Source organism: Penicillium canariense (genome assembly GCF_028826845.1).
Source record: "Penicillium canariense strain IBT 26290 chromosome Unknown utg000008l_segment0_segment0, whole genome shotgun sequence".
Lineage (NCBI taxonomy): Eukaryota > Fungi > Ascomycota > Eurotiomycetes > Eurotiales > Aspergillaceae > Penicillium > Penicillium canariense.
In genome coordinates, this window is record NW_026622735.1 from 2,261,462 (window position 1) to 2,285,968 (window position 24,507).

General features: G+C 47.7%; 9 protein-coding genes across 9 annotated transcripts; 5 read left to right on the forward strand and 4 right to left on the reverse strand.

The window, feature by feature from the left end:
• Positions 1-443: 443 nt before the first annotated feature.
• N7482_010742 (cysteine synthase A) lies at positions 444-1,680 on the reverse strand (the record flags this gene model as incomplete). The annotated part of the gene is made up of 2 exons (XM_056692866.1): positions 444-1,441; positions 1,506-1,680. The coding sequence occupies 2 exons, from the start codon at positions 1,678-1,680 to the stop codon at positions 444-446; spliced, it is 1,173 nt and encodes a 390-aa protein (XP_056538823.1).
• A 1,574-nt stretch (positions 1,681-3,254) lies between these two features.
• On the forward strand, positions 3,255-3,838 carry N7482_010743 (hydrophobin family protein; the record flags this gene model as incomplete). Its single annotated transcript, XM_056692867.1, has 3 exons — positions 3,255-3,588; positions 3,635-3,729; positions 3,782-3,838. 3 exons carry the CDS (start codon positions 3,255-3,257, stop codon positions 3,836-3,838), a joined length of 486 nt encoding a protein of 161 aa, XP_056538824.1.
• Positions 3,839-4,678: 840 nt separating this feature from the next.
• On the forward strand, positions 4,679-5,282 carry N7482_010744 (hydrophobin family protein; the record flags this gene model as incomplete). Its single annotated transcript, XM_056692868.1, has 3 exons — positions 4,679-5,012; positions 5,064-5,158; positions 5,226-5,282. The coding sequence occupies 3 exons, from the start codon at positions 4,679-4,681 to the stop codon at positions 5,280-5,282; spliced, it is 486 nt and encodes a 161-aa protein (XP_056538825.1).
• A 1,048-nt stretch (positions 5,283-6,330) lies between these two features.
• On the reverse strand, positions 6,331-6,967 carry N7482_010745 (uncharacterized protein; the record flags this gene model as incomplete). Its single annotated transcript, XM_056692869.1, has 4 exons — positions 6,331-6,376; positions 6,445-6,539; positions 6,599-6,812; positions 6,867-6,967. 4 exons carry the CDS (start codon positions 6,965-6,967, stop codon positions 6,331-6,333), a joined length of 456 nt encoding a protein of 151 aa, XP_056538826.1.
• A 2,642-nt stretch (positions 6,968-9,609) lies between these two features.
• N7482_010746 (hydrophobin family protein) lies at positions 9,610-10,085 on the forward strand (the record flags this gene model as incomplete). Its single annotated transcript, XM_056692870.1, has 2 exons — positions 9,610-9,943; positions 9,994-10,085. 2 exons carry the CDS (start codon positions 9,610-9,612, stop codon positions 10,083-10,085), a joined length of 426 nt encoding a protein of 141 aa, XP_056538827.1.
• Positions 10,086-13,367: 3,282 nt separating this feature from the next.
• N7482_010747 (hydrophobin family protein) lies at positions 13,368-13,952 on the reverse strand (the record flags this gene model as incomplete). Its single annotated transcript, XM_056692871.1, has 3 exons — positions 13,368-13,424; positions 13,477-13,571; positions 13,619-13,952. 3 exons carry the CDS (start codon positions 13,950-13,952, stop codon positions 13,368-13,370), a joined length of 486 nt encoding a protein of 161 aa, XP_056538828.1.
• Positions 13,953-18,154: 4,202 nt separating this feature from the next.
• On the forward strand, positions 18,155-19,042 carry N7482_010748 (uncharacterized protein; the record flags this gene model as incomplete). Its single annotated transcript, XM_056692872.1, has 2 exons — positions 18,155-18,418; positions 18,665-19,042. The coding sequence occupies 2 exons, from the start codon at positions 18,155-18,157 to the stop codon at positions 19,040-19,042; spliced, it is 642 nt and encodes a 213-aa protein (XP_056538829.1).
• A 1,394-nt stretch (positions 19,043-20,436) lies between these two features.
• On the reverse strand, positions 20,437-20,998 carry N7482_010749 (uncharacterized protein; the record flags this gene model as incomplete). The annotated part of the gene is made up of 2 exons (XM_056692873.1): positions 20,437-20,713; positions 20,946-20,998. The coding sequence occupies 2 exons, from the start codon at positions 20,996-20,998 to the stop codon at positions 20,437-20,439; spliced, it is 330 nt and encodes a 109-aa protein (XP_056538830.1).
• Positions 20,999-22,457: 1,459 nt separating this feature from the next.
• On the forward strand, positions 22,458-23,306 carry N7482_010750 (uncharacterized protein; the record flags this gene model as incomplete). Its single annotated transcript, XM_056692874.1, has 6 exons — positions 22,458-22,550; positions 22,608-22,673; positions 22,784-22,904; positions 22,961-23,040; positions 23,092-23,179; positions 23,230-23,306. The coding sequence occupies 6 exons, from the start codon at positions 22,458-22,460 to the stop codon at positions 23,304-23,306; spliced, it is 525 nt and encodes a 174-aa protein (XP_056538831.1).
• Positions 23,307-24,507: the final 1,201 nt, after the last annotated feature.

Here is a 24,507-nt window from a genome sequence, read left to right on the forward strand (position 1 = left end):
TGTTTGAACGGGGTTAGTCGCCCATTTTGATGATCCTGATACCAGACCATGAATGTTTTCTTCGTCCGTTTTGTCTGCATTTCTGCAGGGCCACAATTGTGTAACCTGTACTATCTCTTCCTACGTCGTGGCATGACCGGACCGGGCACATCCCAGTCGGCCCGATCCATCGCTGCCACTGAGTCCAGCATATTTGATGATTATTCTTAACCTTTGACACAGCAGTGCTGGCCATCCATTAGAGCCTGTTGGTAGATGGAAGTACTCGTAGCTGAGGACGGAGTAAATCCACGCGCGTGCTGCGATTGGAGGTGAGCTTTGGAGTTGGGAGCTGAACACGGACGTGCAGTCCTGCTAGATACACCGCAGAAGCATGAAAGGGGAAGATAGCTGGATTGGGGATTACAAATCTGTTCACATCTCGTCCATCTCTATACTGATGATCAAGGCAGCACTATGTACTTCTCCAGGTGCTTGGGGATCGCCCCCCGCAGGTTCTTGGTCTGCAGCCACGCGTTGGAGAACAGCCGGTCGGCGTATCGGTACGCGCCATCGCAAAGGACAGTCACTACGGTGTGGCCCTTGCCCAGCTTCTCCGCGACTTCCTTCGCCGCCACCACGTTCAATGCGGAGCTCGCACCGAGGTAGAGACCCTCCTCATCTAAGCAGCGGTAGACCATCTCGATGGTCTTCTCGTCGGCGATGTGTAATGAGCCATCCAGCAGGTCCAGATCCGGCCGAAGGTTGTCTGTCACGCGGCCCTGGCCAATCCCCTCGGTGATGCTTCCACCGGAGCGGTCGGTCAGCTTACCGCCACTCTGAATGTAACTGTGCAGGACACTGCCGGGCGGGTCGGCCAAGAAGCTCTGCACGCGGCCGTCACTGGCGGTCTTGAGGTAGCGAGTGATACCGGCCAGGGTGCCACCAGTACCGGTCGCACAGGTGAACGCATCGATCTTGCCGCCGGTCTGCGCCCAGATTTCCGGACCAGTCGTCTCGATATGCGCTTGGCGATTGGCGGTGTTGTCGAATTGATTGGTCCACACCGCATTGTCGAGCGACTCGGCGTGGCGGCGCGCCTGGTGGTTGTAGTTGTCGGGGTTGTCGAATGCCACTGCGGGGACCGGGTACACCTCCGCACCCAGCAGGCGGAGCAGATCGATCTTGCCCTGCGACTGCGTGTTGGGCATGTAGATGACCAGCTTGTAGCCCTTGGATCGGCACACATGGGCCAGGCCGATGCCCGTGTTACCGGCAGTCCCCTCCACCACGGTGCCGCCGGGGCGCAGTAGTCCCTTTTTTTCGGCGTCCTCCACCACGAAGAGCGCCGCCCGATCCTTCACACTTCCGCCCGGGTTCTGGAATTCGGCCTTGCCGAGAACATTGCACCCGGTTTCGTCAGAGAGTCGTTTTAACCGAATCAAAGGGGTGTTTCCGATTGCTGGGCGACGGTTGCCAGGTCAGCCTAGGCTGGGTGCACGGAACCGCATCGGAACTTGACATACCTTCCGTCAGTCCATTGACGATGCCCTGCGCCGTGGACACCCGGGTGGTGTAGGAGGAGGGCTCGGTGGCAGCAGCACGAAGTGCTGTAGTGCCAAAGCGTCGGATGCTTTGACGGAACATCTTGCACGGCTGCAATGTAATGCCAGGGAAGAGCACAATGTGTCGCTCGTGCATCGGCCGATCGGCCGAGGACCCTCCCTCCGATGACCGGGGTGAGTCAGCACTGCCGATGACCCTGACGCTTCCCCATCACGCCTTGCCGTTTGCGCTGTTTGTTTCCGATCCCCACTGCCCTACGGAGGGCCCGGGAATCCTCTACCGGCAATAGAGCACCGGGTATATCGAGCACTATATTCTATGATACTTCCCAACAACATTGTCAAATAGTGTCCATTGGAGAAGAGGACTGTTCCCAAGGCACCACGAACGGAGCTGAAGTTTCAACCTAAAGGTCCTGTTCAACCCTGCCAATCTTCTCTTCACACTTATTTCGGTCAAGCTCATCTTTAGCTGTTTTTATTCAAACCTGTGACGCATGACATGAGATGGACTTGGAGATCACCTGACGGACGTGTGGTGGAGGAGAGCAGTTGATCGGACTAACCAGATGGAGCCTGTTGGTATGGAAGCTCTCTACAAAACAGTAGACACCACCTCCATAGTTTCTTCCTTCTTCACTTTTGTTGTTTCGTTGAATGCACCTGGTTCCTTTCCAGTTGGCTCTTTGCTATCATTGTAACAAAATTCAAGTTTTGGATTTCCATCACTTTCACCTAAATGCTCCTCATATTTTGCATACTGGGCTATCCCTGGCTTTTGGTGATAGATATACCTATATCTCCGGTACCTGCATATATTCTACGGATAGAGCGTTGAATATAATTAAATACTGTTTGGCACACCATACCCATTTTGCATGTGACACAATATTGAAGCCCTCGACATGGAAGGTTCCGATGTGTAGTAGTAAAAGGAGCGCATCTCCCTTTCTCTTCCTCTTCCTTTCCTTCCTCAGATTCAATATCTTCGTTGAATGGACTCCTCTTCTTGGTGACTTGCCAAGTGTAACAAATATCAGCATTACTGTACTGTACTGTAGGATCGCCGAGTATTGATCATACGGGCAACGACCCGCCTCTACGGGGCTATGTACAGTACAATACTTAACACCCGCTCCCCCCCGGTTTTCTTCCGTCAATCAATCAATCTTTTCATCCTGATTTTGATTCCGCTTGGTCGTAATCGTCTTGAATGCATACTAGGCTATGCACATCCAACGTTTTACGATATACCTACATACAGTGGCCGTTCAAACACAGTACTTCCGCACGCCAGCGGAAATATGAGTGGGGCATGTGCTGTACAATGTTCCGAATACAGTACTAGTGAACGCTGACTGTATGGTTACTCGAAGGCAGAGTTGAGAATGCCTAGGAAATTGGTTGGTATACACTAAGGAAATGATAAACATAACTGTCTATTTCAATTACCAGCGATCGACAGAGCAAATATGTGATCTTGTTATGATCTTCAATACTGATTTCTCCTGACCAGTGCCAGTGGGCCCAAGAGAATGAGGGGATAGACAGAAGGGGCACTCTGCTCCTTAGGAATGTTAGGTCGAATACCTAGAGGCGCCTGGATAAGACCTGAAAACTACCTATTATAACCCATTTTTCTCTTGTAGGAGAGGCTTGCTCTGTGTTCCTGTTTGATTTCTATCAATCTCCTTCTGCCCGACCGTCAATATGCGCTTCTTCGGTGTCCCTCTTTTTGTGCTCGCGACTGGAGTTGCTGCGCTGCCGCCAAGCGCTGGCGGTGTAGGTAACGCCAATGGTGTTGCAAATAAGGGCAATGTCGCTACGCGCTTCCCTGTCCCCGAAAGCATGACGGTGAAGCAGGCGCAGGCCAAGTGTGGTGACCAGGCACAGCTCTCCTGCTGTAACAAGGCAACCTGGGCGGGCGATACCACCGACGTCAACGATGGTATACTGGCTGGCACTCTGAGTCACCTCGTCGGGACCGGCTCTGGGGCTAATGGCCTTGGTCTCTTCGACGAGTGCTCTCAACTTGACGTACAACGTAAGTACAATAGCAGTTGTTTTGACATTAAATTAACCGCTTTTAGTTCCTCTTCTTGTCGGCCTCGCAGCTATCCAAGACCTAGTCAAGAAGGAGTGTCAGCAGAACATCGCTTGCTGCCAGAACTCCCCCTCGAGTGCGGTTAGTAAATTCATCCTTGTATCTGGATTATGTACTAACTACAAGATGACAGAATGGAAACTTGATTGGCTTAGGACTGCCTTGTGTGGCTCTCGGAGCCTTGATCTAATAAGAGCCCCGCGGTTGAAAAATTGGGGTATGGGGTCGACTATTGGTCTAAATTTCTCACTAGGCAGTATAAGCATCTATTTTCCTTTCCTAGCTTCTAATTTGAAAGCTGTTGTCGTTGTCCTTACGACAGTCATGTCGTACAGAAGGCTGCAGCCTGTCGCAGTAAACCGAGAGCTGATCTCCTTTCCTCTTGATTTGGTTCCTTAGATTTAACATCTTTATTGAATGAATTCTTCTTCTTGATGTTTTACGAAGTATAATATGGACCAGGAACGATAGCGGATCAAAAAGAAAAGTCCGCACGAGAGAGAGGGAAAGCGACTACAAGAAGGAAAAAATACATAATCAGGAATCGAATCAGCCACCAATAAGTGGGAGGCTAGGCAAAGAGCTGGTTATGTGTCTTAGTCTTTCTGATGTTTGTTGGCAGCGTTAAGTCAGCGCCGCGCAGGGCTACAGTTCGTAACCCCCCTTACTCCTGTTCCTTCGTTCCAATGCAAATGAATATACTGTAGCTGGTAGCAGTGCTTCATGTATGTACTCAGGATATGATAAACATAACTTGTTATTCGACTTACCAGATATTGATGGAGCAAATATGTGACCTTATTATGATCTTCATAGTTAATTTCTTCTGAGCACTATGAGTGGGCCAGAGGGAATGAGGGGATAGATAGAAGGAGCATTCTTCTCCCCAGGAATGTTAGGTTGAAATCTTAGAGGCGCGTACATAAGACCTCAGTACTATCCATTTGAATCTATTATTCACTTCGTCTAGGAAAACCTTGACTGTGCTCCTCTTGGATTTTAATTGATCTCTTTCTGCCCGACCGTCAATATGCGCTTCTTCGGTGTCCCTCTTTTTGTGCTCGCGACTGGAGTTGCTGCGTTGCCACCAAGCGCTGGCGGTGTAGGTAATGCCAATGGTGTTGCGAACAAGGGCAATGTCGCTATGCGCTTCCCTGTCCCCGACAGCATGACGGTGAAGCAGGCGCAGGCCAAGTGTGGCGACCAGGCACAGCTCTCCTGCTGCAATCATGCAACCTGGGCGGGCGATACCACGGATGTCAACTCTAAAATTCTGGCTGGCACCCTCAGTAACCTGGTCGGTACCGGCTCTGGGGCTACAGGTCTTGGTCTCTTCGACGAGTGCTCCCAACTGGACGTTCAAGGTGAGTTAAAGAAAAGGAATCCTGTTTGACAATATGATTGATATATTGCAGTGCCTATTCTCGCCGGAATCTTGGGCATCCAAGATCTGATCAAGAAGAAATGCCAGCAGAATATCGCCTGCTGCCAGAACTCCCCCTCTAGCGCGGTTAGTCAGCTAATTACTATCTTTTTTATCGGATGTTGTGTTTTCTTTGCTAATAATAACATAATAGAATGGAGATTTGATTGGTGCTGGATTGCCCTGTGTCTCCCTTGGAGCGTTGCTCTAGTTGGCAGTCTTTTAGAGAAATCCAGTGGGAAGGTTATATTGAAAATCACCAAATTCTACCTCATTCTTGATCATTTATATGTTCTTTTAGACTTTAATCTCACTTTTTCAGAGTCAGACTTTCTTTCAGGCGGTAGACATAAAAGTACTAGTTCCATCCCTAAGCTGGCAGGTATACTGTTTTTATGCTAGCCTTGAACATCATACGACGGTTTATCCAAATCCCAGTTCTGCAAGTATTGAAGACTTGTCTTGCGGGTCAACTTAGGACACAAACTTGAGATACATTTAAATCCCACAAACCAAACTCGATCTGACAGATTGTCTTATCCTTGGCAAGTCATCAAAAAGAAGAGTCTATTCAACATACAGAATGATTCCGAGGAAGGAAAACAAGAGAAAGAAAGGCGAGCTCTCTGTTTACTACAATGGGCTGGGACGTTCCATGTCATGTGTCTTTCACGTCTATTTGCGAAGTATCTCGCATACAGGATGCTCACACTACTCATATTATACCGACTAAATAGAGTGTGGACGACAAAATGTGTTCATTATGGCCTTTCACTGACATGACACCCCACGGGCCGAGTGGTGTGGAAATTCGTACTTGCATCTTGGGCCTTGCGCCTTATTATACCTGTTTCAAATATATCAAATAATCCTGCGTTAGCAAGGGGCCATTGGCATGCATAGGTATCTAACAAATAGACTCTGGTACTGAGGAAGTCGGGTCAAATATGCCATCCCAATCATAGATAGAAGGGAAAAGTGGGGCAATAGTGACACCGTAATCAGTCTGGGTATACGTACGCCTTTGGATGGAGAAGAAACAAACCCCACGCCCCCAGCGTGGTCGCGCTCAGGTGACCTTCACGCACGCCCAGTCGTCCTCGGAGCTCAGCTCGTTCCCGCAGTATATAGAGCCGTTGTTGCCATCACCACCAGTCTCCTTTACGTACGGCCAGTCGTTCCCCAGCCCAGCTCGTTCCACCGTACATCTAGCTGTCGTTGCCATCACCACCACCCTCCTTCGCTGCGAGCGGATAGTACTAGTAGTACAGGATAAGACCGAGGTCCTTATCATTGATAATACCCCTACGAGGTCTTGTTAACAAGCTGTCCATGTAGCGTAAATCTGATAGGTGGGCAGGAGAGTTATATACGCCACTTCCTGTCCACCGGGGGCGTAAACCTGTTCATGGCTCGCCAATAAAATAGTGCCGCCAGATTTCAGGCACAACGTACTAGCCTTGTCAACCTGTACAAAAATCGGTATTAGCCGCCTTAGTTCTGCACATTGTAGCAAAGAGCGCTTACAAACGCCCCGGTTCCACTTGTCGAGTGGCACATATGGATCCGGTATTCCTCACCTGCAGCTGGGTAATTCGCCGTGTACGAGCTAGCAATACCGCCACTAAACAGGACATTGTAGTAATTTCGGTGCTGAACCATGAACGAGGCCTCCTCGCGGTGATTTAGCCTGGCATTGTAAGCCAGCGGGTGCGGAATTACAGAGCTGATCTTCAGCGGGCTAGCAAGCTCGACTTAATAAATACCCTGCCAGTATGAGCGGAATTGTAGGTACTGCTTGCCCTCAATGGTAATCCAATTTGGGTCGATCCGGTTGTAGGCGGTGTTGGCGGGCAGGCCAATCGCGCCATGATCAGTCCATGACCCCGGCTCCATGATTGTGGAGGTAGCCACGCCAATTCCGAAGTCTGCGTGCCGAACTTAGACACCACGTAGTACATATAGTAGCTCCCATCCGCGTAGTGCAGATCCAGAGCCTTTTTTTATCAGTTTTCTGCATAAAAATATCTAATTGTTGAATTTGGGTCCGATTAGCATACCCAAATGTTCTTGTTATCGACACCGTCAAGCTGAATTTTCGAGCCATTTGGTAGCGCTGTACCCACATCCGCCCATGGACCCTTCAGAGAGGGCGAGGGATCATGGTGTTGACCCCCGTTCCAGCGGAAAAGTGGAAGTACATGCCATCGAATTTGCGCTGAATCATCGAGGGATCATGCGTCCACAGTCACCCATGCAAGGGCTGGGATCTGGGTAAGTGCTAGCAGGCGAACTCATGCACGCCGGATAAGCGCCGGCAAATGTAGCTAAACACAGGAGAGTAAAGGCGAGCATCTTGGCCACGGCAGGGCCAGGCAAGAGGGTGGACAATGTGGGACCAAACTGAAGAGTTGACCAGGCCGCGGTATTAATTCGGGAGAAAAATAATAAATGGCAGAGTGGGCGAGGGCGTCATTTAGGTTATTATCTTTTTGCTTATTTCCCTTCTGAGAGCTCACGGAATGTTGCGCCTCGGTCCGTCCACCTTACGACCTGGACATGGCTATGGTCTGAGGCACGCCAATAATCCCATCATTCTCTGTGCATCTCCATTTTCCGAATAGAAAAACATATATCAGCACGTTGTGATTTCGAATCGCGGTGGGTCTCGAACGACAGAAGAGGAATAGCGCCCCCTCGAAGCGCTATTTGAAGAAGAAAATTAAATCTTTTTTAATTAAGAGTATATGCCAGTGCCAGTAGATGCTGTGGCAAGGACATCATATGAACCTTCGACGCCCTGGGGAGTTTGGAAACAAATCGCTCTCCGGCTTTAGTACGTGCCACTTGTTACACAAAGAAGGGTCCAGTTAACGAAATTATAGAAACCTGGGAATGAAAATAATGTTACACGTGCCAAGTCACCGAGGAGAAGAGTCTATTCAACGAAAATATCGAATCTGAGGAAGGAAAAGAAGAGAAAGAGAAAGAGGTGAGCTCTCCGTCTTACCCTACACGCCGCCGGAACCTTCCATATCATATGGTCATTACATATACCACCTCTCCGGAGTAAAGTAGTCCGGAGGATACCCAGGTGGGATAGAGGGTTATCGATGGGTATCGGGAGGGAATCGGTACGTCAAATGCCATGCCACGTGACCCTATGGTGGGAATAGCTTCATATTGGAAGACACGCATTTCGTAAGAATTCAAGACTTGAACATCAATTTTGACAAATACTGATTTCTCTAAGATGTACTAGTGTATTAGAATCCCTACTTGAATATGATACTCTGATATTGTCTCTAAACAAGATGTGGTTGTTGAGAAACGAGATTATCATTCTTCGCATTTACAGTGGCCGCTCATTAGTATTTAAACACAGTACTTCCGCCCACTGGCAGAAATACAAGTGGGGCATGTAGCATGTTCCAGATAAGTTACTAATGAACGCTGACTATACTATTTGTTTTGGGGTGGGCGGCGTGAGCGGGAAGTACGTTACAGTATATGCAGTAACACAAGTATATGTATATCAGTGCAAGCTGATACTATATAGCCTAGTATGCAAAGACGATGAATGATATCAAGCGGAACCAATATAGATGAATAACATTGATTGATTCTGTAGAAAAATGGGGGGAGAAGCGCTGTTAAAAATACCCCATGAGACACACCGCTACTCGCTGTGTCTCTGTTACTTAGCTATTACAAAGCCTGCATTGCTATGCTGCACCCTCATCACATATGAAATACTAACCAAATGTGGGCCCATCAGCAACCAATCAGTTGCTAGCGGTAAGTTATCCCTTCATGTGCTGACAGTATATTGGGACGACACTGGGAACCTTGCGTATCATGTGACTGTTACGCTACTGGACATTCTCCGTAGGCACTCCATTGCGCCGTACATTAAATCAGACGCTCTGCGGCAGCTGACCTACAGACTATTCCTTTTAGCGCTCGCACCTGCTATGTAGGCATAGACTTCTAGCTTATCACCGCAGCGGCGGTAGTATACGGAACGCCCCCGGGATGGAAAGAAACGCGCCGTGTCCAAGTCGAGTTCGAGATTATTGTCGCCCCTTTTCTCGGCAACAACACGGGGCTGTTAGCAAGATTCAGAATCTGGAACGTTGGTAGGCGCCGGGAGGGCCCACTCTTACCGGCGGAAGGTATTCAAAATTGGGAAAGCTGTGGAAGCATAGCAAGGAGGCCATCAGCCCCTATCCAAGAGTGATGTGTGCATTTAGATCAGATGCCAATATACGGGGTTTGCTTGGCAATAGGTCAGCCAGCCGGGAACAGTAACTGCATATTTTCATTACTCGCGCTAGCGGATCCTGAGTGCGCTGAGAATGAGGGGATAGATAGAAGGGGCATTCTGCTCCCTAGGAATGTTAGGTCGAATACTTAGAGGCGCCTACATAAGACCTGACTGCTAACCAGGCGAAACTATTATTCATTCACATCTTCTCGGAAATCTTTGACTGTGCTCCTCTTGAATTTTATTGATCTCTTTCTGCCCGACCGTCAATATGCGCTTCTTCGGTGTCCCTCTTTTTGTGCTCGCGACTGGAGTTGCTGCGTTGCCACCAAGCGCTGGCGGTGTAGGTAATGCCAATGGTGTTGCGAACAAGGGCAATGTCGCTATGCGCTTCCCTGTCCCCGACAGCATGACGGTGAAGCAGGCGCAGGCCAAGTGTGGCGACCAGGCACAGCTCTCCTGCTGCAATCATGCAACCTGGGCGGGCGATACCACGGATGTCAACTCTAAAATTCTGGCTGGCACCCTCAGTAACCTGGTCGGTACCGGCTCTGGGGCCACAGGTCTTGGTCTCTTCGATCAGTGCTCCCAAGTTGATGTGCAAGGTTGGTAAATATATCCAATACTATTTGGCAGTATAATTAATATTTCATAGTGACTGCTCTCTTTGGAATCATAGGTGTCCAGGATCTTCTTAAGAAGAAGTGCCAGCAGAATATTGCCTGCTGCCAGAACTCCCCCTTCTAGCGCGGTTAGTCAGCTAATTACTATCTTTTTTTTATCGGATGTTGTGTTTTCTTTGCTAATAATAACATAATAGAATGGAGATTTGATTGGTGCTGGATTACCCTGTGTCTCCCTTGGAGCGTTGCTCTAGTTGGCAGTCTTTTAGAGAAATCCAGTGGGAAGGTTATATTGAAAATAACCTAATTTACCTTGTCCTTCATCATTTATATGTTCTTTTAGATTTTAATTTTATAGCTCTATTAAGATCAGTCTTCTTTTTTAGAAGGCTATTGTTCTATCCCCATCGCTAAAGCCATCTCTAAAGGCTGAGCATATAATCTTATAGCAATAAGCTATATGTAATGTTACACTTGGTAAGTCATGAAAAAGAAGCGTCCATTTAACGAAGATATCGGATCTGAGAAAGTAAAGAGAGAGAGATAGGCCCGCTTTTAAATACTACAGCCTACAGGCCGGAACCTTCTATAAATGATTACCTTGTTCACCCTGTCATGGGAAAGTGTTCGCGCCATGGATGGTTACATCATCCTTTATCATCACTCCTGTATCATTCTCTTCTAACAAAAGACTATGCCCCGCTCCCTTTTAGTCTGAATGTGTCAAGATTCAGTTCTGAACCTAATTCAGTCAATTGTGTTCCCCTTGTTACGCAGGAGCCAACTGTGAAGAAACAGGTGCATTCGACGAAGCAACAAAAGTGAAGAAGGAAGAAACTACGGAGGGAGCTGTCAACTATCTGTAGAGAGCGCCCATGCAAACGGGCCCCATCCGGTTAGTCCGGTCACATGTCCTCCAGGGCCTCAGCTCCACCAGTCCCTTATGTTAGTCATGCGTCACACCCCTACCTTGTCGCCATCGAATCTTTACCTAATCGACAGGCATCTATCCTGACAAGTACAGTAGATATGCATTACAACTTCCATATCAGGTGACCGTCACAACGGCCGTCTGATTCCGAGGCGACTGGGAAATTTTCCATATAACATACCATATTGATGTTGCATAATCAATCTTCGATATGACTATCTAGAGAAACAGCTGACGACCTGCTGACGGTGATAACCTATTTTTTTCATCGGACTAGGACAGCTTCCCTTTGCTTGGAGCCTTTCAAATATTGAATGTTACCCCTAGGTGTTGGGCAACAGTTACTCAAACTACGTTTACTAGGATTACTGAAGTTTCTACTATCGCTAGTGCTGAATAATGGATCAATACATTCTCTGCCTGATCGTGTCGCTTGTTCTAATATCTATAGGATGACCTTTCTCTGAAGTTTTACCATGTTACGATGATAGAAGAGAACCAACTGGGAAGGAACCAGGTGCATTCAACGAGACAACGAAAGTGAAGAAGGAATAAACTATGGAGGTGGTGTCTACTGTTTTGTAGAGAGCTTCCATACAAACAGGCCCCAACTGGTTAGTCCGATTAGCTGCTCTCCTTAGACTGCGCCAAAAACCGCAAAACCGCAAAACCGCAAAAAACCAAACCGCAATTGGGGGGGTTTTTGGGGCCAATTCTAGAAACCGCAATGGTTTTTGGTTTCTAGGTTAGAAACCGCAATGGTTCTTGGGGCCCCAATGGTTTTTAAAGCGGGGCTAAAATATCACGTGGATAATATTCTATCGATATTTATTGGCTATATCTTAATTACTAAGCTATTTTAACTAGTTTATAACTAGTTATTATGCAGTTTTATGTAATTTTATGTAAAAATGGTTTTTGATGGTTCCCCAATAGGGAACCGCAATGGTTTATGGTTTGGTTTGGTTTTTGGTTTTAAAAACCGCAACCATTGCGGTTTGGTTTTTGGGGGCAAGGTTTGCCCCCAATTGCGGTTTTTGGCGCAGTCTAGCTCTCCTCCACCACACGTCCGTCAGGTGATCTCCAAGTCCATCGTCATGTCATGCGTCACATATTAGGTATATTCACCTCTGCAGAAGGGCTCGCCTACCGTTTATCCAAATGCAAATATGTAAAAATCTACCAGATGGTTTGCTACGTCCCGTATGCAAATACAAACCATAGTTACCAATGCAATCCAAAATGGTTACCCAAGTACATACAGGTCCGCCAATCACTGTCTCTGAATTCCTTTTTTGACCAATCACGATCTGTTCTAAACTTTATCACGCCCTCACCGCTTCCGGGCACGCTAAGGTTCTGCCGTTTCACCCCATGGCTTACCAGCATTCTTGGTGATATACATATATCAGGGCAAAAGCTGATACTGTATAGCCTAGTATGCAACGATGACGAATGATATCAAGCGGAACCAATATAGATGAATAACATTGATTGATTCAGTAGAAAGATGGGAGGAGAAGCGCTGTTAAAAATACACACTGAGCCACCCCGCTATTCCATGTGTCTGATGTGTCTCCGTTACTCAGCTATGACAAAGCCTACAGTACATTGCTGCTCAGCTCCCTGATTACATAGGAAATACTAAACGAATGTGGGCCCATCAGTAACCAATCAGTTGCTCGCGGTAAGTTATCCCTTCATGTGCTGACAACATATATCTACTTGGTCTCCATTGTATATATATATCTCTGCACTAGATTGATGTAAATCCGGTATCAAACTTAGGACGCTACTCATGCCACAAGAGTGAGGTGAAGGTGATACATACATCCGTCTTTCATGTGTAATCTACATCTGATTATATGACAGCGGGTGGTTAGAATGGTTGTGGTTTAATATGGTTGATTTTCGTTGAGTTATGTTAATTTGATAAATTATATTGAAATCTGCTGATGTGGCTTTCATATTTTTACGCCTCCATTTAGGGAGAAGGTTTGGGGTTCGATCTCTAACAGTTTCGATTATTTTTTCAAACCTTTTCCGTTCCACTTACTGTTACACTACTAGGCTGCCACTATAAGACGGTTCTTCTCCCAATCTCTACTTCCTTTTAATTCCTATCACGGTCCAATGCCTCCGTCTCCTGCTCTACAGACCCCTTCGCAGTTCTAGAAACCCTGTGCAGCTCCTCTCCCTTCTAGGGGCGTAACGATAACCGCCGGTCTCAGAGCATTCGTTGCTAGTTAGGTTTTAATGAGCTCTTGTTTTCCACTACACGCCGGAGCCTTCCATGTCATGTAATTGTTACAGCTCGTAGGTCAATGAAATCCATCATTTGTAGGATCTAAATATAAGAGAAAGAAGTATAGAATTAGGAGCTAACGAGGGAAAACAGATGCGTGTGCTTCCTCGTGAGGGAGTTTCAGATTAATAGTCAAAACCTAACCCAATTTTTCAACCGCGGGGCTCTAATTAGATCAAGGCTCCGAGAGCCACACATGGCAATCCTAAGCCAATCAAGTCTCCGTTCTATGATCTAGCAGTTAGCATATAATCCAGATATAAGGCAAGATCAACTAACCGCGCTCGAGGGGGAGTTCTGGCAACAAGCGATGTTCTGCTGACACTTCTTCTTAACTAGATCTTGGATAGCTGCGAGGCCGAAAAGAAGAGGAACTAAAAGCGGTTAAATTTTATGTCAAAACAAGTGCTATTATACTTACCTTGTACGTCAAGTTGGGAGCACTCGTTGAAGAGACCAAGGCCCTCGGCCCCAGAGCCGGTCCCGACGAGGTGACTCAGAGTGCCAGCCAGTATACCATCGTTGACGTCGGTGGTATCGCCCGCCCAGGTTGCCTTGTTACAGCAGGAGAGCTGTGCCTGGTCACCACACTTGGCCTGCGCCTGCTTCACCGTCATGCTTTCGGGGACAGGGAAGCGCGTAGCGACATTGCCCTTGTTTGCAACACCATTAGCGCTACCTTCACCGCCCGCGCTTGGCGGCAACGCAGCAACTCCAGTCGCGAGCACAAGAAGAGGGACACCGAAGAAGCGCATATTGACGGTCGGGTAGACAGAGATCGATGAAATTCCAACAGGAGCACAGTCAAAGATTTCCGAGAAGAAGTGAATGAATCATAGTTTAGCCTGGTTAGTAGTCAGGTCTTATGTAGGCGCCTCTAAGTATTCGACCTAACATTCCTAGGGAGCAGAATGCCCCTTCACCCTATCCCCTCATTCCCTCTGGTCCTCCAACAGTGCTCAGACGGAATTAACTTTGAAGATCATAACAAGGTAACATATTTGCTCTATCAATTTCTGGCAATTTAAATAGAAGTTACGTTTATCCTTTCCCTAGTATACTGTATATTAAGTAATGTCCTTAGCATTCGCAGCTCTGCCTTCGAATAAACATATTTCCCAAGAATTAATATAAGAAAAATTCTCCTCAAGTTTCCACTCTACTCAAAACTTATTATTTTATTCCAAGATCTACATTGGCATTTCTTAAGACTTTGACCACCTTGTCTTCACTTTCAGTCGTAACTTTATTAGACAGGAAACCATCATAAATATTACTTGAGGTTATTTCTCAATTATACTTCATTTAAGTTTATTCAACAACTTGAAAACGCGAATAGTTCAATACATAGTATAGAAAATAAAGAAAATCATTTCACCAGCAGAATATTATGACGTAAGGTTATCAGGATAATGAATGTACTTCCCGCTTAACTCGCGCACCCCAAAACCCATAGTAAATGCAAAAAATTACAATTCCATGTCTCGATAGCCAGGCTATGTACCGTAATATGAGCGTTATCCATTTCCGAAAGAATCTAGTCACTACTCGTCTTCCCCCTTCGGATTAGTCACGAGTCTATGTCAGACAGCTAGTTGAAGCGGGATAGGTTGTTGGTTTATTAGTAAATGAACCCCTATTGAAGCTAGCTAGCCTGGGAAACAGCCTGTGTTGCGTCGAGGTCTCTCAAATTCTTTAACACAACTAATGTTAACCGCCGTAGATTGTCAAACAACCATGCGACCCATATCAACTGCCTTCGACGAGGACAGATATGAAATCCAGCGAGTGTTGCCTTATAGAGTGATCAAAACTGTAACCTCTACAACGGCTAGAGGAAAATTGAGGAGTTGGTACTCTTGTGGCATATTTGCGTTCTTGGGATTTGCATCTGGTGTTTACAGGGCTGAAACCAGCCATATAATGTAGACAATACTGCAGTGTTGCCCATAAGAACGAGTTCGTACCTATTGCTTTGAGCCGCCTGCTCACAGTGGTAAGTAAGCAACCTGTGACATCAGCTATATATCAGCAGAAGGCTGAGGCGCTGATCCATGCAAATCTATAGGTTTTCCATTCCAAACGCAATCCCTTGAAGTAGCTTAATTTATGGCCACTAGCTTTGCCATTCACCCAGTCATGTAGTGTAGTCCATTTTCTTCATAAATTCTGGTTGCTTTGCGACAGGAGGAATGGCCATGTTTGATAGCGTCCAATAATAGAAGGATCTTCCCTTCTGTACTTGAAGACTCTCAGCTAGATTGAGTTCATATGGGCGGCAGCATGGTAGGTAGTTGAAGCAGAGCCCTCGTCGAAGCGCGCTTTTTAGCAGTGTGACCGTTTTGAACGAGAATGATGTTTTATGTCTATGTATACTGTACCTGAACCCCTCAATCCTAAGTTCTAGCTTGCTGTCCATAAAGGCTGCAGCGCCCATCCCGGCGACCCCCTTTGTTCCTCTTTCTTGATCAGTCAAGAAAAAACAATGGCCTACGTAAGTTGGCCACAACTGAGTATGCAAGACGCGAGGGTTGAGACGCAGGGTCAGATCAACTTAGGACTCTCCTTTCGCCATGCCTTGGTTCTCCACTCTACCGCTAGCGCCGGGCTAGTGGGTCACATTACAGTCAGCGCGTCATACAGTGTTAACGGAGTGGCCAGAGAATGCTCAAATACAACTATAGAGTATACTAGAGACGTACCCTTTGGGCATTCCATCAACGAGTATCTGTTGCGAAAGCCCATGTCTGATATGTTTACACAATCTTATTACGACTCAATCGTAGATCATAACTAAAGTGACTACGCATAGCCGAACCCCAAAGCAAGGGATGAGGGGAAGTCTCAATCCCTTGCTAATGCCAGGTTTGCAAACGAGCTCGGAACCGCCTTGATAGTGATTTACACCCACTCGCGATTTGACATCTACGGTTTATAAAGGATCGAATCAGGTCCACTCCTGGCAAAAGCCTCGAGTGATTGGGAAGCCTGGTAAATATACTGTGAGAATCGGTCATCTGAACCTCGTCGAGAGACGACTACCTGGCTAGGGGAAACTTAGCATGTGAACTTGGACGCTGTCCTGTTGACTTGTGAATTTGGCTATTGTATGCTCCCCATTCGCCTGAAGTCTTGCCATGAACGGCAAAGACAGGGTGCTACCTGCATGTGGGCGCATCAAGCGGTGCGCAATATCAGTGTCAGATCCGAAGCCTCCGTTTACACACAGCACCATGCTTGGGGGTCTTTACCCACGCAAACAGAACGTTAACGAAAAGTATTGTCCTTCAGATAAAGAAATACCGCAAAGGTCCGTCATTGATGCTAAAAACAGTTGAGGCACATTATGTCCATTTTTATCTCTAGCAGCACGAGTCGCTTTGATTGATATATTCCTTGGAAACGATTTGGTTAATCATATTATCAAAACAAGACAGGCTGTATCTCAGCGACAAGCCCTGTGAGTGACAGCCACCTGATATGCAAGGATCCGTCATGGAAGGTTCGGGCGTGTAGTAGTAAACAGAGAGCTCATCTCTCTTTCTCTCTCTCTTCTTTTCCTTCCCCAGATTCGACATTTTGTTGAATGGACTCTTCTCCTTGATGTCTTGCTGTGTGTAAAACTATGCGCAAATACCCAGGTAGTCTCGGACAAAATTGCACAAACAGCTCTAGGTTGGATATACTTTAATTCATCAGTGATGATAGTGATGAGGGTGACTGTGCTGAAAACGAGCAGAGCGGTCGAGCTTATCCTGAGAACTCGACATCGGTTGTTGATGGATCTAGAAGGGTTAACGAAGAAGCTCAAGATGAAGAACGTACAACTGAGGGAGATCACGGAGAAACTGACACTAGCGCCCACAGGTGAAGACGACAGGGGAGGACTTTTCGCAGGACCCAGATACGAAAAGCGGGTTTTGTGCCTGCGATAATAACTGATCGCGAGGAAGTTGACATTCTTGGCCAGAGGTGAAATAGAGCCAGGGTAGAGGCGCTGGAACCTCGAAAGAGAAGGTTAACAGGCATGGCTGAAGAAGGTGATCGTGTCTTGGTCGAGGGTTTCCATGCAAGGTGAGGAGGAATTAGGCGCTGAAGATGCCTTTACTTGCAGCTGGAGGGAGGACAGGACCCACACGACCCAGTGACAGAACCTTGTACTCTTAGACTACAATGTAGAGTATGGAAGAATAGGTGCAAGATGAGGTTTCTCTGTGATGGCCCCTAGGGATTGAATCTAGAACCCAGCGTCCTATGAGGTCCTACCCAGCACCCTTGGAAATGTCCCAAAGTCGATTACAGGGCTACGATCGTGAGGATAGCTCAGATGTTGATCGAGGCCCATACAAGCTGTCACGAAATCATGAGACACTAAAGGAAAGTACTTTATCTTAAATAGAGTCCTTCCCATGTCGGGAATGACAATCGAATATTCCATTCTGGTCTCTCATCTGGTAGCAAACCCTACTAGACCCTGCCTCAGACGGTAGGCCAAGGGATCCTGGTGGAAAGATCCCTCACCGGCGCAAGAGCGGAAGTACTAAATACCTTGGATGCCGCACGGCGGCGCTCTTGCGGTCATATGGGGAGCTCCGACGTCGTGAACTGCTCGACCTCGCCAGCTGAGTCCTGTGAGGCCGAAGGAAGGGGGACGAAAAGTTGGAGTCGCCGGTAGCGGCACGGGCCATTGAGGGGTATCCATAGACAGGACGAACGGGCTACGACGACGCCAGTCGGATGCCCTGGAAAGGAATGCCCTACTGGAAACCATAGGAAGACTCCACGCTATGGCCGACGACCGGAGAGAGAACTCTGACGACACGTCTCCGAGAAGAGATGATACGGAAGGTTACAATGTAAGGCCGGACCGGACGGGTTGGAAACGGGGCATAATCTTGAACCGAGAAATGTATTCCCAGTCCCCAAACAACTGTTCTAACTGTTTCAAACCCTTATTATGTCGTTTAGCGCCGACGAGAACCAGGGAGCCACGGCCACACCGGCCGAGGAAATCCCCGTACATAAACCCCCAAAAGCTGTCGCTAACGGGGGCGCGAACGATGCAGTCCCCGCCGACCTCCTGATGGCACTAATCTGTCTGCCGACCGAACTGCAGCAGCTGCAGGAACATGCTATCATGACGATGGCGTTGCACCAGTCACCGCCGAACCGGACGGGTGCGGCGCCGACAGCGATCCTGGACCGAGCCCTAATGCGCTATGTCAATACGATGCCGCCGTACTAGGGATGGACCCGCGATGATGCGGCCCTGCATTGGCTCTGAGACTGCGAAGAGTATTTCGAGCGAGTGGCCCGCCTGTCGGCACAGATCATGACGGACGACCAGAAGATCATGGCTGCCGGTAATGCTCTCACCAAGAAGGCACTGACCCGCTGGCATACGCTCTGAGATGGAATAGAGGCCGGCCATGGCGAGGTCGTACGAAGCTGAGGGGGATTCCGTCAGTGCATAAGCCAACAGTTTAGAGAGCGTCTAGAGGAGCAAGCTTGGTACGGCCGCTTCCAGGATGAAACCCAGGGCCGGAACCGCTGCGAGCACTTGGCTACCCGCCTGCAAGACCTGGCGAATATGGTGGCCGTGCCTATTCCCGAGAACATCATCCGCCTACGGCTGATCAACGGATCCCGGCCAGAGCTGAAGGCCAAATGGCTACAGGAGCGAGAACCCCCGAAGAGCCTCGCCGACACGATCGATCCGTTCTGTCAACTGGAGAGAGGCATCAGCCTTGCGAAAGAGCCCCAAACGGACCCGCACGCCATGGAACTGTCGGCGATTGATAACCATCAGTGCCCCGGATGGAGAATCCCTCCTGTTAGGATGTAACAAGCCAGGCCACCTCAGACGCAACCGCCCGGAAGTCGACCCGAAAGTCCGTATGAGCTGTGACGCATAACAGAACAATGGACAGAGATCACCTGATGGACGTGGGTGATGAGAGCACCTGACCAGACTAACCTGATGAGGCCTGTTTGCGTGGAAACCCTCTACAAAATAGTTGACAGGGCCTCTGTAGTTTCTTTCTTCTTCACCTTCGTTGTTTCGTTGAATGCACCTGGTTACCTTTCCAGTTGGCTCTTTTCCATCATCGTAACATGAGCGAAGCTCAGGGAAAAATTGTGGGCCGGTAGAGGATCTTAAGGCTTTTCCCGGCCGCTTCCAGGAGGCTTCCCACACCCCCGTTATCGACCTGGTTGACCCCCTTAATGCCCCCTTCTCGAAGATACTTACAAAAACAGAATCGCAGGAACGCCCGGCGTGGCCGAACGTCGTCGGGAGCGCCCTCATGTTCTTCCGTGGGAAGCTAGGGCTGCACGACGACGGGGCAGTGGAGGAAGACGCTACTCGACAGTGGCGCCAGCCATACATTCGTGTTCCATGAGATAGCCCGAAACCTGGCGGGCAAGGTGTAGTGGCACCAACCGGAGTTCCGTAAGGACTGCCTAGCGGTGGAACTCCCCAACGGGGAAAAGATACTACGTACCAGACGCTATTGCAGAGTGCCTGTATGGATTGGTGGACGATCCTAGCTAAGTCACTATATGGGAGCTAGACCTAAAGGAATACGTTACCTACGAGGTTTTTGTGACGCATGACAGGACGATGGACTTGGAGAGCGAAGGCCCTGTGGATGATGCGGAGATTGCCTGAGGGATGTGTGAAGAAGGGAACAGCTGATCGGACTAACCTGATGGGGCCCGTTTGCATGAAGAGCTCTCTACATGATAGCGGACACCCTCTCCATAGTTTGTTCCTTCTTCACTTCAGTTGTTCTGTTGAGTGCACCTGGTTCTTTCCAGCTGGCGCCTTTGTAACAGTCTAGACGCTCGACCGCGCCCCTTTCCTGGCTGACCTGGCTGTCCTGATGGTCTGCATTCACTTTCGATTTCCGTGCGCCACGAGATCGTCTACCCTCTTCGAGAGTAAGATGTTCACCGAAATCGTGGTACATACCTGAGTTGCCTTTCGACCATGGAAGTATCATAGAAATAGGAATAGAGATAGAACTGGACAGATGAATTACAGAAACAAATATGTCACTTCTATAGTTCTGGTAATTCTCGAGCAAGCCCCGTCCATCCTTTCATCTTGCAAATCAAGCCTTCTTGTCTGAACTCATTGTTAGACTCCAGTTCAAGCCCCCATTCGAGTCCAAGGCATCTCCGCCTACTGAACAGTCAAATGCACCATCAACAATGACCTGCGTGAAGTCCTCGTATTTAAGGAAAGCCCCACATATCGTCAATGTTCTCTGGTGATGTATCAATCACACATGCCGCCTGTCCTGGTCTCTCGTAGCAGAAATATCCTCCGTTGTTCTTGTATGCGATGCAAACGGATTGAACTTTGTCAGACTGAGCATTCCAAGTAAGAAGACCATTATCATGGAGATTGACACCTCCAATTGTGCCCGACTCCCAGGCCCATGCACCGGCGATGACATCGGTGGTAAAATGGAAGTTGGTATTTGCCCCAACCGTAGGCACATGGATCATCCTGCAGGGATGATAGCCTGTAGTCTCATAGAACTCGCAGTCGTTGCCAGAATTCACAGTCCAACTCGTGCACGCATCATCACAGTTCGTCTGGCCGTAACATAATGGTTGTCCAGTCCAAAAGGTAAACACGAAGCCACTCCCGCCTGGAATCTTTTCATTATCCTAGTGCTTAATAGTTAGCAACGGGAAACTATCCGAGATCTGTCCGGTTATATTTAATTAGCACGTACCGCGCAACAGCAACAGAGAGCATCATTGTCGCAAGGACATGTGTTGTTGGCATTGGCAAAGGCAGCAAATATAACTGCCAGAGCAGCAAGGAGTTGGAACTTCATCTGAACAATGCTTAGTATCATTCCTTAAGGACTGTAAAACTAGCCGTACCTTGATGAGAGATGTCTTGTTATGTTCGACTGATTGTAGAGGGACGCTGACAATTGAGGTAGGATGCGTTGGAAGAAGAAGATATGATAAATATCTTGCTTTTATATCTTTTACTACCACAGAACTTCCTACCACATGGACATCGTTGATAATTATGATTGGCTAGCTCATAAAGAACAATGAGGGATTATTTGGTCCAATTGTCCATTGGTATAGGGTTCCGCTTTTACAAGCTTCCATGGTCTACTAGATAGAGACGGCGTGCTTGGTTAACCACTATTGCTGGAGTCCACCCTTACGCCCAAAGTTACCCTGATGATTCGGACTGATGTGACCCGCCACTAGCTCAAAAAGCACCCGGCCCCCCTAAGAGAGCCAGCTTTTATACAAATCTATAATCACGTAGGTACAGGCTCATATCGACCTTCATTTCCTATTTCATTTTCTTTATGAAACATAAATAAACTTCTGGCATATAATAGAGGACCTTTTGGTCCTATCTACATGTATACTCACAGAGTGAGTAGGTATGCATGTCATCTATAGTTAGCGCTCATTAGTATTTGGAACATGCTACATACCCCATTTATATTTCTGCTAGTAGATGGAAGTACTGTGTTCCAAATACTATTGAACAGCCACTATACTTAATAAGACTAGCAAAAGGTTCCACCTTTTCATGACAGGGGGCCCGGGATTCACACCCTAAGCCCACCCACGTGTGAAACTAGAAAACAACGCTAAGACCAAAACCTTAAGTTAGATGTTTCTGCAGAATCTGCAGTTCTAATCCAGGATATCAAGGTATTAAGTTAGTAGAAGTTTGTGAAGAGTCAGCGGTTGACCGCACCGCTAGGTGTCTGTCAATTGTCATACGCCATTCGGTGTCAGATTACGTTACAGGGGTTGCGCAGGTAACGTTCTTGCGACCCTTGCAGTAAGTCGTACCAGTATCCATATCCTAATCCAGAGGAGTGGCGAAGTGCAGAGGCCGAAAGCGCTGGCTATCTCACCAGCTGGGGCAAGAACCCAATTGTCGCACAAAATATGGGGGCATAATACTGCTATACCAAAAATGCTCCATGGGCAACATTCTTAGTCTATACGGTTATTTCTTGTTCTGACACCAATCAGCTACCAGTATATAGCACCGTGTAGGAGAGTACATGTCGGCTCAGCCCATTTGCTATCCGCGCTCATCCATAAGTTTTTCCGTACCCACACGATCTGAGCCGGACCCACTTTCCAAACTTACCATCTTACACACCCTTACACATTCTTACGCTCGACCTCCTACCCCCCTGCTCCTTTCAAACTAGTTCAAAGCTCCTTCTCCCCTTCAGTATTCGCTCCTCACCATGGGTCAGGGTGTGCTTGAGAAGAGCGCAGCCTACCAGGCCTACCTGGCGGGCAGCCGGGTTGACCTCCAACTGCCTGATCTCGATATTCGGGTAAAGAACTAGCTCTTCACGCTCTGAAACCAGTTGCTGACTTCTTTGATCACTCAGAATAACGAGGTGGCCACCCTCTTCGCTGGCGAGCGCTTTTGTCGTGTTGCTGGTTGCCCTACCCATGTAAGTTCCTCTCACTTTATTTCTCATTTCAGAAATTCAAAACTAGCTTTTGGGTTTTTGGCGTGGACTATTCAAGAACCGAAGAACCAGCTACTGACTAGTTCTTCCAGACCTGCTTCGCAAGCACCAATGGTCTTCACCACCATTTCAAACTCGTTCACAAGGATATCACCCTTACTTCAAAGGAAAAGGGCGGTCGTGCTACAACTGCCGAGATTGCGGAGGCTCTTAGTAAGTTTAGAGCTAGTTATCTTAGGAAAAGAGCTAGTTTTACGAAATATACCTAGCCTTTTTCGAGGGTATCATCGTGAAGTGGGAGGAGCGTCATCGGAATGACCAGCCTAATCTACCCTCTCTTCCTTTAAAAGTGAAGTCAAAAATCTAGCTATAGACTAGTTCTTTTACTAACTTTTCCTAGATCAACAGTACCCTGATGAAAAAGGAGGTTCGCAACCAGGATTTCACTATCCCCTGCGTTTGTTGCAAGCTGAAGAATCTAAGCAGTGGTAAGTTGACCAAAGAATTAGTTCTACATTAGCTATTAACTTCTTTTTAGCCTGCTGCTCTGACCAATCTTCCGCATACTGCGATCACTTTGAGCTCTTCTCGGACCCTCGTGAAGTTCCTAGGTAGCTTGATTTGCAAGATGCGAATGAGGCTTAACTACTTTCAAACTAGTTTACTAGTTTCTACACGAATATTTTACAGGCATGTAGTTTTCTAAGGAGGGGTTATCTAGCGTTTGATCTTTCTAATAATTTCCCTTTCGGGCACATGATATGGAAGGCCCGTTTGCATGAGAGCTCTCTACAACAAGGCCGACACCCCCTCCATGGTTTCTTCCTTCACTTTAGTTTCATTGAATGCACCTGGTTCATTCCGGCTGGCTCTTTCGTAACATCAGTTGTGTTTCCCTACCTTTTCGCCATTGATTCTTTACCTAATCGACAGGCTTCTACCCTGACAAGTAGTTAACCGTTACAACTCCACTGCAGTCCTCCGGTCGCGGACAGATATATTGTATCCTCAAGAGTTACTAGCCCTTCTTGATTAGTAGCTAGATCGTGAGCTATATGGGAATCAAGGTTGACTAGCCTATAATCGCTAGATTACTAGTAGCAATCCAGGAAAGCTCATTCTCATTATTGGCCAGGTCGTGAAACTGAGAACCAGTTACCAAGCAGTTCTGAATTTTTCAGACATTGTGCGAACAGGGGGAATTTACCACACTAAACCCAACTAGGTAATCGGAAAAAAGGGGTTGAGCGATACAGTACTTATCATCTGTTGTGGGTTGAGCCGACCGTGAAAACAGGACGAGCCGACCTGGAATCACGGTCTCCCTCCGGGTATTCGGCCAATGAAGTCCAAGCCCCACCGTTTGAACGGCTGCACAACGTCCTACGATAATTAAACTATCTCACAGATTTCCGTTGAAGAGTCTCTCCTGTTACGGAGCCTAGCTGGAAAAGAACCAGGTGCATTCAACGGAAAAACTAAAGTGAAGAAGGAAGAAACTATGAAGGGGGTGTCAACTGTTTTGTAGAGAGCTGTCATGCAAACGGGCCCCATCAGGTTAGTCCGATCGGCTGTTCCCTTCTTCACACATCTCTCGGGTGACCTCCGCATCATCTGACCACAGGGCCTTCGCTCTCCTAGTCTATCATCGTCTGTCATGCGTCACATCTCCTTCGAACCCTGCGACACCCGGCAGATTGGGCATGTCCGCACAACCTCCTCCACATCCGCGCGCATCGTCGGCCACCAACCTCGAGTCTTCATTATACCGCGAAGACCAGACTACCCGAGGCGACGCAGTCGCCAAGTGTCACAA